This window comes from Syngnathoides biaculeatus, chromosome 5, assembly GCF_019802595.1.
Source record: "Syngnathoides biaculeatus isolate LvHL_M chromosome 5, ASM1980259v1, whole genome shotgun sequence".
NCBI classification, from domain to species: Eukaryota; Metazoa; Chordata; class Actinopteri; order Syngnathiformes; family Syngnathidae; genus Syngnathoides; species Syngnathoides biaculeatus.
The window spans coordinates 6,370,958-6,384,112 of NC_084644.1; the positions used below are offsets into that span (position 1 = coordinate 6,370,958).

The following is a 13,155-nucleotide window of genomic DNA, read 5'->3' on the forward strand; positions in this document are numbered from 1 at the left end:
AGAAGCACACCGACGACCTCACCAAAGTCATTTCCACCAAAGTCTTGAAGTCCACTCAGTTGTTTTTGGGAGGGGGGGCAGGGAGAACTAAATTGTTGCGTAAGATCCCAAACACCGAGTTACGAGTTGTCACTGCAAGAGAAGTCCCATCTGACGCCGATGAGTCACAGGATGCGAGAAAAACGGACCATGCCATCTTTTCTCCCTTCCGTGTAAACGATAGATCGGCCTCTAAACAAACAGCCTTTTCCTGATCAGGACCAACAAGTCCATTTATCTGCCCGAGAATGCTTTATTTTGCCAAGAACCTCTAGAAAAGGAACATTCCTCAGGCGGCAAATATAAAGCAGAATGTTCACTAAAAAGAGAGAAAGTTTGATGTCCGGTATGTGCGAAGACGTTGCATCACTGCATTTTATTTATCAAATCAATCACAAAAACTGCCTTCTACCATCTGAAGAACGTATCTAGACTGAAGTCAATTAAATGTGTCGAGCAGACCAGGAAAACCTCATTCATGCTTTTATCTCAAGTAGACTTGACTATTGTAATGGTTTTCTGACTGGACTCCACAAAAAGAGTATTGTAAACAGCTGCAGCTCGCGTTCTGACCCAAAACAAAGCGGTCAGACCAGATAACACCAATCCTAAAGCCCTTGCACTGGCTTCCAGTCGGCTTTAGAATCCATTTTAAAATTCTGCCTACGGTCTTTAAATCACTAAAGGATTTAGGTCCTGAATACGTGAAAGAAATGCTTACGGAACACAAACCCGGTAGAGCTCTGAGATCGACTGACTCGGGTCAAATAGTGGAGCGCAGAGTCGAAAGCAAACATGGCGAAGCAGCATTTAAAATGGAAGAGTTCCCAACAGAGGTGAGGTCGGCCCCAAATCTGAATGTTTTTAAATCCAGGTGGAAAACTCTTCTTTTTTTCCTCATGCTTTTTAGAATTTATCCACTTTTTGATCATATTACTTGCACAGCATGCGGTTTTAACTGTCTTTTTAAAAAATATTTTGTTTGTCATTTTTATTGTTTTTATCCCATTTTAAATGTTTTATCTCTTTGTTTTCAAATGCCTTTAATCGCATAAAGTACATTGAGTTACCTCGTCTATGAAATGTGCCATACAAATAAATTTGCTTTGCTTTATTGATAAATTTCCTGGTCTGCTTGACACAAGCAAGACTTCACTCTCGATATGTTTTTCAGATGGTGGAAGGTGTTTTTTTGCGATTGATTTGATATGATTGTCGAAAGTCAGGTCGCAATCAATCAGAAGACCAAGGTTTCGGACTTGGTCTTTGTTTTTTAACGATAGAGAGTCCGGCAATTCTCTTTTCTTTATTGCCAAAAACAAGAGTCTCAGTTTTGTTGTGATTTAGTTGAAGAAAATTTGGGCTCATCCGGTTATTTATCTGATTTCGACAGCGGCACAATAGCGCAATTGAACTGTAGTCATCTGGAGACACCGCTAAATATAACTGTGTGTCATCTGCATGATTAAAATTTTGAAGAAGTGTAGCATATACAGGCTGAACAGGAGAGGTCCAAGAACTGACCCTTGAGGGACCCCATAGGTCTTTGCCATTCACCGAGACCGAGCACCTCCAATGGTCACAAAGTAGCTCCTTTCCTCCAGGTAGGACCTAAAACCATTTCAGGACCATTCCATTTAGTCTTACCCACGTTTCCAAACTGTTGAGCAGTAAATTGTGATCTACCCGATCAAAAGCCGTGCCGAGATCCACATCGTTGGCCAACAAGAGTATGTCCGCTTTCAGTATTGCGAATGGATATCCGGTCTCTGATGTCATTAGTGAAGCTGGGAAGACATTAAGTACGTCCCGGTCCGACTTTTTCATTTCCGAGCCGATACCGATATTACACCCTGGAGTTATGGCCGATACCCACATTGATCCGATCCGATGTCAGCGATAATCACGCAAAACTGACTTATTTTGTAAAACGGAATGCTCGAAAAGGCTTGATCAAGTGATGTTACTCAAATAAATAATCAGCACGGAAGGTATGAGGAAAAACTGAATCATTTATTGTGAAATGTATTCTAAAAAGTAACTGTTGTGCATGTCTCGACCTCTGAGGGGCAGTGTGGTGCAAGTAATGAGATACACGCAGTAACAAAAAAAACAGAAGTCAAGCTCAAATGATATTAAATATTTGCCAGGGGGTATTGTTCTCTTGCCTTTTTGGATGTATTTATACAGTGTTTGTGTACAGTATGATGCTAATTTTCATTCATTGTATGTTAGCTAGCGAGTATCGTGAACAAAAACAAAGAAACTGAGTCTGTGATGTTTTCCAACATCACAATCGGTGTGATTTTTTTCCTACGTTATACGTGTTTAACTTTACAACGAACTTCAACTTGAGCGTCAATAAACGACTTCAAGCAATCCACATTCACTTCCTGCTACGATGTTAGCGCCTTAGCAACCCGTTGGGATCACGTGGGCTCCGCCTTCCATCTGGGCGACGCCGGAACGAGGTCCTGGAGAGGCGCAGGAATGGACTGCGTGTATAAGGATAATCATTCAAATATTTTTTTTTTTCATCCAGTGTGATCCAATCCTCGTTTTTTTGGTTTTTGTTCAGCTGATATCGGGCCGATTTCCAATACCTCAAAGATCGGATTTGGAGAGCTCAAGAAGACGCGTGTCCACATTTGATGGTATGTTCCTCTCAAAAGGAATTTATAAGTCTCGACGGCTTTGTACGCGGTTGTGCTGGCAGGCATGTCGGAACATGACAGATTGCGGTACGGGGCCCCCTCTGGAGGAGTATTTCCTCGTCTCGACGCCCCTCCACACAGCTCCGTCACAGTCATTCCCCCCCACTGAACCGTTGCAACCGCAGAACACAAACGGAGATGAAAGCTGAGAAAGACGACCGGGAACTTAAGGATACTTAACACGGCGCCCTGGGGTACCTCGCAAGCTGCGTCGCGCCGGCCCGCGGCTTAGGGATCACGAGTGCTTTCACAATGCGGCGAGGTGCAAATAATGAGGCTCAAGCGTGGAAGTAAATCCCTCGTATGCTTTCAAATTCTCAGGCGAAGCACACGTTTGCTTCTTCTGCGTGGAGCGCGTGAGTTCAGAATTATTCACACGTCACGAGATCGTCTGCATCCCAAACTTTATTCTATTTCCATATTTGTAGATACACAAAAGTGTTGGGCGGGATATGTCTAGATACTCGTTTTTTTTCTCTCTCCGTCTCTCTGAAATGTTCCCACGACTGTGTGTGTCCCCCCCCCACCCCCCTTGCAGCCATATTTGTCATTTTAATACGCAATCCGACTAATCTCCCGCACACAGCAACAGGTGTCCTGAAAACACGTCTGCGAAGAGAGAGAAAAATATGTCTCTCTCTTTCTCAGCTCCACCACCAGCATGAGAGTAAAATTATATGCTTTGGCAAAACCACTGCAGTCTAAACACAAGGAGGAAAATCACCAGCACCAGCGAGAGTTTTGCGCGGCAAGGCATCACACAAGCAGTGCGGCTGGACGACGCAAAACAATACAATTCCTCACATCGCGTGCATAACGTGTGTAATGCGGCAAACTAAAAATGACAGGAAATTAAATGCAACTAATCCCGTTGGGGCGGAAAACTGAACGTAAACACGTCAGGGATTGTTCCGACGCCAAACGTGCCATCTGCAGCCGACGTGGCGACAAACACAAAACGTGGTCTCAGCCCCCGACAATAGCGGCGGCCGAGCGAACGCCGCTTCGGGGAGTGACCTCGGCCAAGTCCGGATTGTTGCTCGGTGAGTGTGCGCGTCTCTGTGGAGATGCGGTTCGCTCCATTTGCTGATGGCTAACAACTGTTAAATGTTTTTTAAAAAAAATGTTTACAAAAGCCCACTTGTTGTCTTCATGTTAAAAAAAATGTGACACAACTTGCTGCGCCTTACAACATTCATATTAGAGGTTGCATTACACTTTTGTGTTAAAATGTTACCTAAATATGCATTTACAGTATTATCCCTATCGTTTATTTACATGACAGTTAATAAAGCTTTTATGATGCTCAATACAGTACTTGGGTTAGCAAATAGCCCTAAAAATACATTATGAAGGAAGCTTGTTGTTATGTAATATACAGTCACGCCATGGTCACTTTTAAGTTAGTTAGTTAGTTCGTTAGTTAGTTAGTTAGCCTCTCGAGCAGTGGGTTTGTAAAATTTTTTACACCAAGTACCACCTAAAACAAAAAAATACATACTTTGCCCTCCAAGTACCGCCGTCGCAACCGGCGCACAAAGCCCAAGTGTGAAATAAAAAGCAAAACAGGTTTTATTCCGAAAGTGTATTTGAACGTTGACATTGACTGCCAGTTAGCTTGCGCGTAACGTTGACAATGCCTACCAGTTCGGATGCGCGTAATGTTGACAATGCCTGCCAGTTAGCTTGTGTGTAACGTTGACAATAACTGCCAGTTAGCGTGCCCATAATGTTGACAATGACTCCCAGCTAGCTTGCACGTAACGTTGACAATGCCTGCCAGTTAGCTTGTGTGTAACGTTGACAATAACTGCCAGTTAGCGTGCCCATAATGTTGACAATGACTCCCAGCTAGCTTGCGCGTAACGTTGACAATGACTGCCAGTTAGCTTGCGTCTAATGTTGACAATGCCTACCAGTTCGGATGCGCGTAATGTTGACAATGCCTGCCAGTTAGCTTGTGTGTAACGTTGACAATAACTGCCAGTTAGCGTGCCCAAAATGTTGACAATGACTCCCAGCTAGCTTGCGCGTAACGTTGACAATGATTCCCAGTTAGCTTGCGTGTAACGTTGACAATGACTGCAGTGTTTTGGCTCGTTTGCCCCTGGTGGACGACTTTTTGAGCGCAATTCGGCTTTTCATTGCTACTTTGACTGATAACAACGTTGTTACCAATATAGTCAGTCCTGTTTCACACGTTATCGTTGATTGTGACGAATTTAACTGAGCGGATCGCCGCCGCCGTGACATTTCTACTCCGATTATTGTTTTTCTGTATTGCAATAAATAATGTAAACAAAACGACTGACATTTCTGTTGAACGCAAACAGACAAGAACTCGCCCTCACGCTATGGCTGTGCAAAATTCTACGGTTTTGCACCAATCATACGATATCACGGTCCATCCACTTAAACGCTTCAAGCAACATTATCACGACGTCCCACGTTTGTTTTGCGTACATTCGTTCTACGGCCTCCGTTGGGCTCCAAGTGTCGACCGCCCTCAGCTCAAATTAGCTCAGCGGCAAAACCGCCGGACGTTCTCGGGTGACCTTCGCAGGCGTCACGATTGTTAATGCTGACCTGTTGGCTATCGCAAACGTCACGTCGATGACGCGATGTATCGGGTTGCGCGCGAATGGGCGTCGTATGCAACTTTTCGGCGAGAGCACAACTGGGAAATTCCGACAGTACTTGTCAGCTACTGCGTGTCAGGATTTCCAAAATGGGTCAGAACCCAAAACACAAGTCCGTTTTTTTTTTTTTTTTTTTTTTTTAATCGGAGGTTTTATTTACTTTTGTTTGTTTGTCGCTTTGAATTTGCATTTTTTTAAAGCAGTGATTCTGAAAATGTGTCACCCGGTGTGATATATCCATCCATTTTTTCCTTTGCCGATTATCCTCACGAGGGTCACGGGGAGTGCCAGAGCCTATCCCAGCTGTCAACGGGCAAGAGGCGGTGTACACCCTGAACTGGTCGCCAGCCAATCGCAGGGCACATGGAGACAAACAACCAATCGCACTCACAATCACACCTAGGGGCAATTTAGAGCGTTCAAATATTGTTGCATATTTTTGGGATGTGCGAGGAAACCGGAACGCCCAGTGAAAACCCACGCAGGTACGGGGAGAATACGATATGAATGATATATTAAGTGTGATATGCAGGCAAAAGAATCACTAAATTACTGTCGATCACGAAATACATTTCAAAAGTGAAATACAGCCAATGTTTGGCGATTTCTTTTCGACAGCGCCTGCGCCCGTTAGCCGATCCCAGCTCAGTGGGCAAGAGGTGGGGGTACACCCTTCACCTATGGACAATTTAGGATCTTTAATTAATCTCATATGCAGTGAGAGGAAGCAGGAGTACAATGGGAAACCCCGCACAGGAGTTATCAATATTCTGCTGCGATATTTGTGGCAATAAAGTGCATCATATAGTCAATGAAGTGAGTTATGATATTCAGGGATGAGAATAACCAATTTGGAAAAAACACTGAAAATGTCTGCCCTGGGGAGGTGAAGAAATTTTTTTTATAAAACATAAACCTCTGATTACTTCTAACAGTGCAATCATAATATTTTGAAAACTTCAAATGTGAGTCCAAACAACCAAAACATTTTTGCCAAACTTCAGACATAAAAATGTGGAGTAAAATTTACATCAAATATGCTGCTATTGCACTTACAAGTTATATTTCAGAAATGAGTACACAAGTATGGCGGCACTGGTAAAGCGTTGGCCTCACAGTTCTGAGGACCCGGGTTCGATCCCGACCGCGCCCGTGTGGCGTTTGCATGTTCTCACCGTGCCTGCGAGGCTTTTCTCCGGGCGCTCCGGTTTCCTCCCACATCCCAAAAGCACGCAACATTAATTGGACGCTCTAAATTGCGCATAGGTGTGATTGTGAGTGCGATTGGATGTTTGTCTCCATGTGCCCTGCGATTGGCTGGCAACCACTTCAGGGTGCTTCCTGCCTGTTGACAGCTGGGATAGGCTCCAGCACTCCCTGTGACCCTCTTGAGGATAAGCGGCAAAGAAAAAAAAAAATATATATATATATCCTTGAGAGAGGGAGACTACTACACGCCGGCAAAGCTGGCTTCAAACTCTTGGTGCACTTGCACTTGGGGTCGGACTTTTACGTAACACCCCCCGGAGCCCCCCACGGGTGCTCCAAATACTTTGTGACATTCAAAAGCAAGCGCAGAAAAACAAACTTTAGAAGTCACACATTTGGCAGGATGGGCGACGGCATACAAATCCAGTTGGAGTGATATGGCATGCTTGTGCATAAACATAAATCAGAAATATGAACATGTTTTGTTTTTTTTTTTGTTGTTTACCTGTTGTCTCCTTTTGCGTTGGAGGGCGGCGCGTGCAGAACCGTCTGGTTGTCCTCCATTTCCACCACGCATTTTGTATTCAGCTCAATTTCTGCACGGAGACGTTTGATTTGCAAAACAAAAGCAGACGGCCAAATGGGAGTTCGATTCCGCAAAACTCCACAAGTCTACCAAAGCGACGGAGGCGGGGGTGAGGGGGGGGGGGGGACGTTTAGCGGATTGCAAACTGCACACAAAACGCCACTTACCTCTGCGGTTCATGGGTCGAACTCTCACTGCTACTTTTACCTTCGTATCCGACATTTTTCGGTCCACTTTCCGCCCGTCTCGAGCTCTCGCAGCGGGGAAAGTCTCCGGCCAGCAAGCCCGAGACGGATCGTGGCTCAAAACCGCCCCACCAGCGTCCGTCCGTCAAGAAGAAAAGTCAGGAAAGCGTCCATGCTTGTCCTTTATATCCATCGAGGTTTGGATTTGGGTTTTTTAGGGTCGAATCCAGAGCTGGGGTCGGGGTCCGCGTCCAGACAGCATCTCCACCGCCATCTTCCTCCACGGAGCGTCCTGGAGCTCGACTGGCTCCGTTCTGCGGACTGTGGAGGCTGCACCGCGCACCCGAACGGGGGGGGGGGGGGGGGGGCCGCATTTTTTTTTTTTTTTAGGGTGGGGGACAGCAACAGACATGTGACGATGCAACACAATGATGTACACACACCCGTGAAATGTGATTTTCATCCGACAAATACTTTTATTTGACACCACTAAAAGGAGCCAACGCCAGGTGTCCAAACTGCGGCGCGTGGTGCATTGGTGGCCCACCGCTTGCACCTTTTCAGCGCCATGAAGCGAAAATAACATTGGACATGGAAAAAATGTATTTAAAAAAAAAGGAAAATTTTGTTATTATTGTTAGATATTGGTGGTGTTGGGGGGTGGAAAGGGACGGGACAAAGTTTGCAGGTACACCTAAAAGGCATCTGAATAAAACTATGGGATATTTAATATAAAATAACCAGGTGGAACGGTGGATCAGCTGGTAAAGCGTTGGCCTCACAGTTCTGAGGACCCGGGTTCAATCCCGGCCCCGCCTGTGTGGAGTTTGCATGTTCTCCCCGTCCCTGCGTGGGTTTTCTCCAGGCATTTTGGTTTCCTCCCACATCCCAAAAAACATGCAACATTAATTGGACACTCAAAATTGCCCGTAGGTGTGATTGTGAGTGCGGCTGTTTATCTCGATGTGCCCTGCGATTGGCGGCGACCATTTCAGGGTGTACCCCGCCCGTTGACAGCTGGGATAGGCTCCAGCACTCAACGCAACCCTTATGAGGATAAGCGGCATAGAAAATGAATAGATGGATATCTGTTTTATCCACACACAGTTTGTAATTTATTTATTTTAGTTATGAAGTCGATAATATATATTATTTCCTTTCGCGGGCCACATCAAATAGTGCGGTGGGCCGGATTTGGACCCAGGGCCTGGAGTTTGACACCTGTGTAAGCAATGTAGACAAAATGGAGCATGTAATAATAAATAAACTGTAACAGTATCCAGAACATTAATAAGGACTCAAGTGCAACGACAACAAATAGTTTCCCTTTTACAAACAAACAAAAAATAATAATCACTCGATACAGCTTTGCTAGCAGAAGTTTGACAAGATAATTGACGGCAACTGAAAAGTGACGGCAGGATCTGCACAAATTACCCCCCCCCCCCCAAAAAAAAAAAAAACCCCAACAAAAAGTAAATTAGCTAATGATAACAACTGGACAAATTCAACCTTTATGTGTGTTTGGAGATGACAAAGAGTTTTTGAACATCAGAAGCAAGACGACCAATCACCGGGAATCTTTTTGTAATTGGCACGTCACAAATCAATTCTTTTAATTTTGGTGAATATAGCATTTTTTAAACATTCTTGGCAATGTTATCAGATTTATAGATTTTTCATTTTTGAAGTGCATGGTACAGTTGCATACTTTTGCATTGTGAGTTTTTAATTGATGGTTTCCAGTATTGCAACATAATAGTGGTGATAAGAGGTGGATGATCTCCCCATCCAGCCGTCTATTTAACCGTAGATAAGACGAAATAAATACGCCTTTGATAGTAGGGGCAGTTGTCAGCCCGTTCCGTGTGTGAAAAGCAAGAAAACCAAAAGGTCAAGAAAGATGGCGGAACTTCCGCGTAACGTTGACAATCACTGCCAGTTAGCTTGCGTGTAATGCTGACAATGCCTGCCAGTTAGCTTGTGTATAACATTGACAATGACTGCCAGTTAGCTTGCGCGTAACGTTGACAATGACTGCCAGTTAGCTTGCGCGTAACGTTGACAACGCCTGCCAGTTAGCTTGTGTATAACGTTGACAATGACTGCCAGTTAGCTTGCGCGTAACGTTGACAATGACTGCCAGTTAGCTTGCGCGTAACGTTGACAATGACTGCCAGTTAGCTTGCGCGTAACGTTGACAATGACTGCCAGTTAGCTTGCGCGTAACGTTGACAATGACTGCCAGTTAGCTTGCGCGTAACGTTGACAATGACTGCCAGTTAGCTAGCGTATAACGTTGACAATGATTGTCAGTTAGCTTGCGTGTAAAGTTTCTTTCGGCTTGTCCCTTTAGGGGTCGCCACAGCGTGTCATCTCAGATGAACGCACATATATGTTTGGCACAATTTTTACGCCGGATGCCCTTCCTGACGCAACCCTTCTCAGGGACTGGAGGCCCCAGTGGGATACGAACCCACAACCCCTGGTTTACCAAACCAGTGCTGTCACCACTGAGCTACACGCCCTCAGCGTGCGTGTAATGTTGAAAATAACAGCCAGTTAGCTTGCGTGTAATGTTGACAATGACTGCCAGTTAGCTTCCGCGTAACGTTGACAATAACTGCCAGTTAGCTTGCACGTAACGTTGACAATGACTGCTGGTTAGCTTACGCATAACGTTGACAATGACTACCAGTTAGCTAGCGTGTAACGTTGACAATGATTGTCAGTTAGCTTGCGCGTAACATTGACAATGACTGCCAGTTAGCTTGCGCGTAACGTTGACAATAACTGCCAGTTAGCTTGCGCGTAACGTTGACAACGCCTGCCAGTTAGCTTGTGTATAACGTTGACAATGACTGCCAGTTAGCTTGCGCGTAACGTTGACAATGACTGCCAGTTAGCTTGCGCGTAACGTTGACAATGACTGCCAGTTAGCTTGCGCGTAACGTTGACAATGACTGCCAGTTAGCTTGCGCGTAACGTTGACAATGACTGCCAGTTAGCTTGCGCGTAACGTTGACAATGACTGCCAGTTAGCTAGCGTATAACGTTGACAATGATTGTCAGTTAGCTTGCGTGTAAAGTTTCTTTCGGCTTGTCCCTTTAGGGGTCGCCACAGCGTGTCATCTCAGATGAACGCACATATATGTTTGGCACAATTTTTACGCCGGATGCCCTTCCTGACGCAACCCTTCTCAGGGACTGGAGGCCCCAGTGGGATACGAACCCACAACCCCTGGTTTACCAAACCAGTGCTGTCACCACGGAGCTACACGCCCTCAGCGTGCGTGTAATGTTGAAAATAACAGCCAGTTAGCTTGCGTGTAATGTTGACAATGACTGCCAGTTAGCTTGCGCGTAACGTTGACAATAACTGCCAGTTAGCTTGCACGTAACGTTGACAATGATTGTCAGTTAGCTTGCGTGTAACGTTGACAATAACGGCCAGTTAGCTTGCGCGTAACGTTGACAATGACTGCCAGTTAGCTAGTGTATGACGTTGACAATGATTGTCAGTTAGCTTGCGTGTAACGTTGACAATAACTGCCAGTTAGCTTGCGCGTAACGTTGACAATAACTGCCAGTTAGCTTGCACGTAACGTTGATAATGACTGCCAGGTCGCTATCGTATAACGTTGACAATGATTTTCAGTTAGCTTGCGCGTAACGTTGACAATGACTGCCAGTTAGCTAGCGTATAACGTTGACAATGATTGTCAGTTAGCTTGCGTGTAACGTTGACAATGACTGCTGGTTAGCTTACGCGTAATATTGACAATGACTACCAGTTAGCTTGCGCGTTTGACGTTGACCATGCGTGTGACGTAGCTTGCTTGCTATGCTACGATGAATCTATCTTTGGAAGACTAACATAAGACTGCAATTTCATATCTTCTCAAGAGTAGATCTTGACTGTGTGGTCTCCACCGTCCACAACGACGAGAGCGTCGTTAAGTGACACCAGTCCGACGGGCCGAATGAGGCGCTCCGCCACAAGAGGAGCGAGGACGGGAACGCTTTGCACGTGCCCAAAAGTCCAAATGGTCCCTTGAAGCGAGTCGACCACAAGCAAGTGTCCGTTTGCGTCAAACGTCACGGCGGACAAGCCCATCTTGACCGAGGCCTTCAGGCTCAGACTTAAAGCGTCCGTCTGAAAGAGGACGCGGAAGTCCGGCCCGAGGACCGTCAACCTGGCGTAACTTTGCCTCCTCGCCCCGCTCGCGTGCTCCACCACGGCCGTGCAACCGTTCACGCGGCAGCACGCCACCGCTTTCGGACGCTCCAGGTGTGACGCCACCACCGCCCCCTCCTCCAGCACGACGCCATGTTTGTAGTCCACTCTCACGCGGGACAGCGTCCCCGCCCGGAGGTCCGACACCAGGATGTTCCCGCCGCCGTCGGTGTCCACCCCCCACGGCAGGGAGAAGCCGCCCCTGACCGTGACGACGTGGGTTCCCCTGGAGGTGAACACCTTGACGGCTTGATCTCCCGGGTCGGTCACCACCAGGTGCCCGCAGGGGGTCGCCGCCACGTCCGCCGGGTGGCAAAGCTCCCCGCCGGCTTTTCCTCTTTCCCCGAAAGCGTGCCGCTTCTTCCCCTGGGGGGTGAAGACCGCCACCCTCTTCTCGCCATCGTGCACCACGAACACAGACCCCGAGGACGGCGTGGCCGCCAACCCAGTCGGGTTGATCAGCGTCCCCCAGCCGCCGAAGGTCAAAGTCAGGCGCAAGGCTTTCCCGCTCGCACCCGAGGCATTTTCTTCGACTTCCTCTTTGTCCAGGTGGGGGGACGCGGGTTCGAGCAGGAGCAGCTCCTGCAGGTCACAAAGAGCCCGGCAGTGGGAGGTGGCGTCGACGGGGCACAGCCGCCGGCAGAAGGGGCACTCCAGTTTCCCCGGGAGGGGGCGGGACAGGGCCCCGATGCATTCCGCGCACAGGACGTGGCCGCACGACAGGTTCTGCGGCCTCCGCTCTTCCCGCCGAGCGTCGAACTCCTCGAAGCAGACCTTGCACTCCAGCAAGTTGACCCGGATCTCTCGCAACGCGCCCTCGGGTCGCCATGGCCGCAGGAAAGACACCGACATGGGCGAGGTGCTAAAGGAAAATCGAGACAGATACCGAAAGAGCGCTGCGATATTGCGGTAGGCCCGAATCACGTGATGTTCGGCAGCCCAGCGCCATCCTCTGCTGCCCTCTTCTGGTAACAAACCGCAACACATGCTGCTGAAGGTCTTTTCGGTCAAACTGTTCTCGTCTGGTTGAGAAAACACACTAAGGACCAAGGTGGTATTTGACAAATCCATCCGTCCATTTTCTTTTGCTGCTGATCCTCACAAGGGTTGTTGGAGGGCTGGAGTCTATCCCAGCTGTCAACGGGCAGGAGGCGGGGTACACCCTGAACTGGTTGCCAGCCAATCGCAGGGCACATGGACACAGACAACATCCGCATTCACAATCACACCTAGGGGCAATTTAGAGTGTCCGATTAATGTTGCATGTTTTTTTTTGGAAATGTGCCCCGAGGAAACCCGTGCAGGCACGGGGAGAACATGCAAATTCCACACAGGCGGGTCCGGGATTGAACCCGGGACCTCAGAACTGTGAGGCCAACGCTTTACCAGCTGATATACCGTGCCGCCCTCCTTACGCATTTTATATTAAATATTTTTTTGGAATGGGCAGCACAGTGCCGTGACAGGTTGGAGTATCTGCCTCACAGTTTTGAGGATTGGGGTTCAAATCCCGGCCCCACTTGTGCCTGCGTAGGTTTTCTCCGGG

The 13,155-nt window shown here is 47.3% G+C and overlaps 2 protein-coding genes across 9 annotated transcripts in view; both read right to left on the reverse strand.

Moving 5' to 3' along the window:
* The window catches only part of kif13a (kinesin family member 13A), a 60,239-nt gene extending 52,555 nt beyond the window's left edge, over positions 1 to 7,684 (reverse strand). For all 8 annotated transcript variants that reach the window (XM_061820666.1, XM_061820665.1, XM_061820663.1 and 5 more), the window contains exons 1-2: positions 7,355 to 7,684; positions 7,107 to 7,197 (exon numbers count right to left, since the gene is read on the reverse strand). In XM_061820666.1, the coding sequence (XP_061676650.1) occupies positions 7,107 to 7,197; positions 7,355 to 7,409 (146 nt within the window). In that variant the 5' untranslated portion in view covers positions 7,410 to 7,684. The remainder of the gene's footprint in view (positions 1 to 7,106; positions 7,198 to 7,354) is intronic.
* A 1,189-nt stretch (positions 7,685 to 8,873) lies between these two features.
* Positions 8,874 to 12,559, reverse strand: LOC133501150 (E3 ubiquitin-protein ligase NHLRC1-like). The gene has a single exon (XM_061820674.1). The coding sequence runs from the start codon at positions 12,459 to 12,461 to the stop codon at positions 11,274 to 11,276; it is 1,188 nt and encodes a 395-aa protein (XP_061676658.1). The 5' UTR covers positions 12,462 to 12,559; the 3' UTR covers positions 8,874 to 11,273.
* Positions 12,560 to 13,155: the final 596 nt, after the last annotated feature.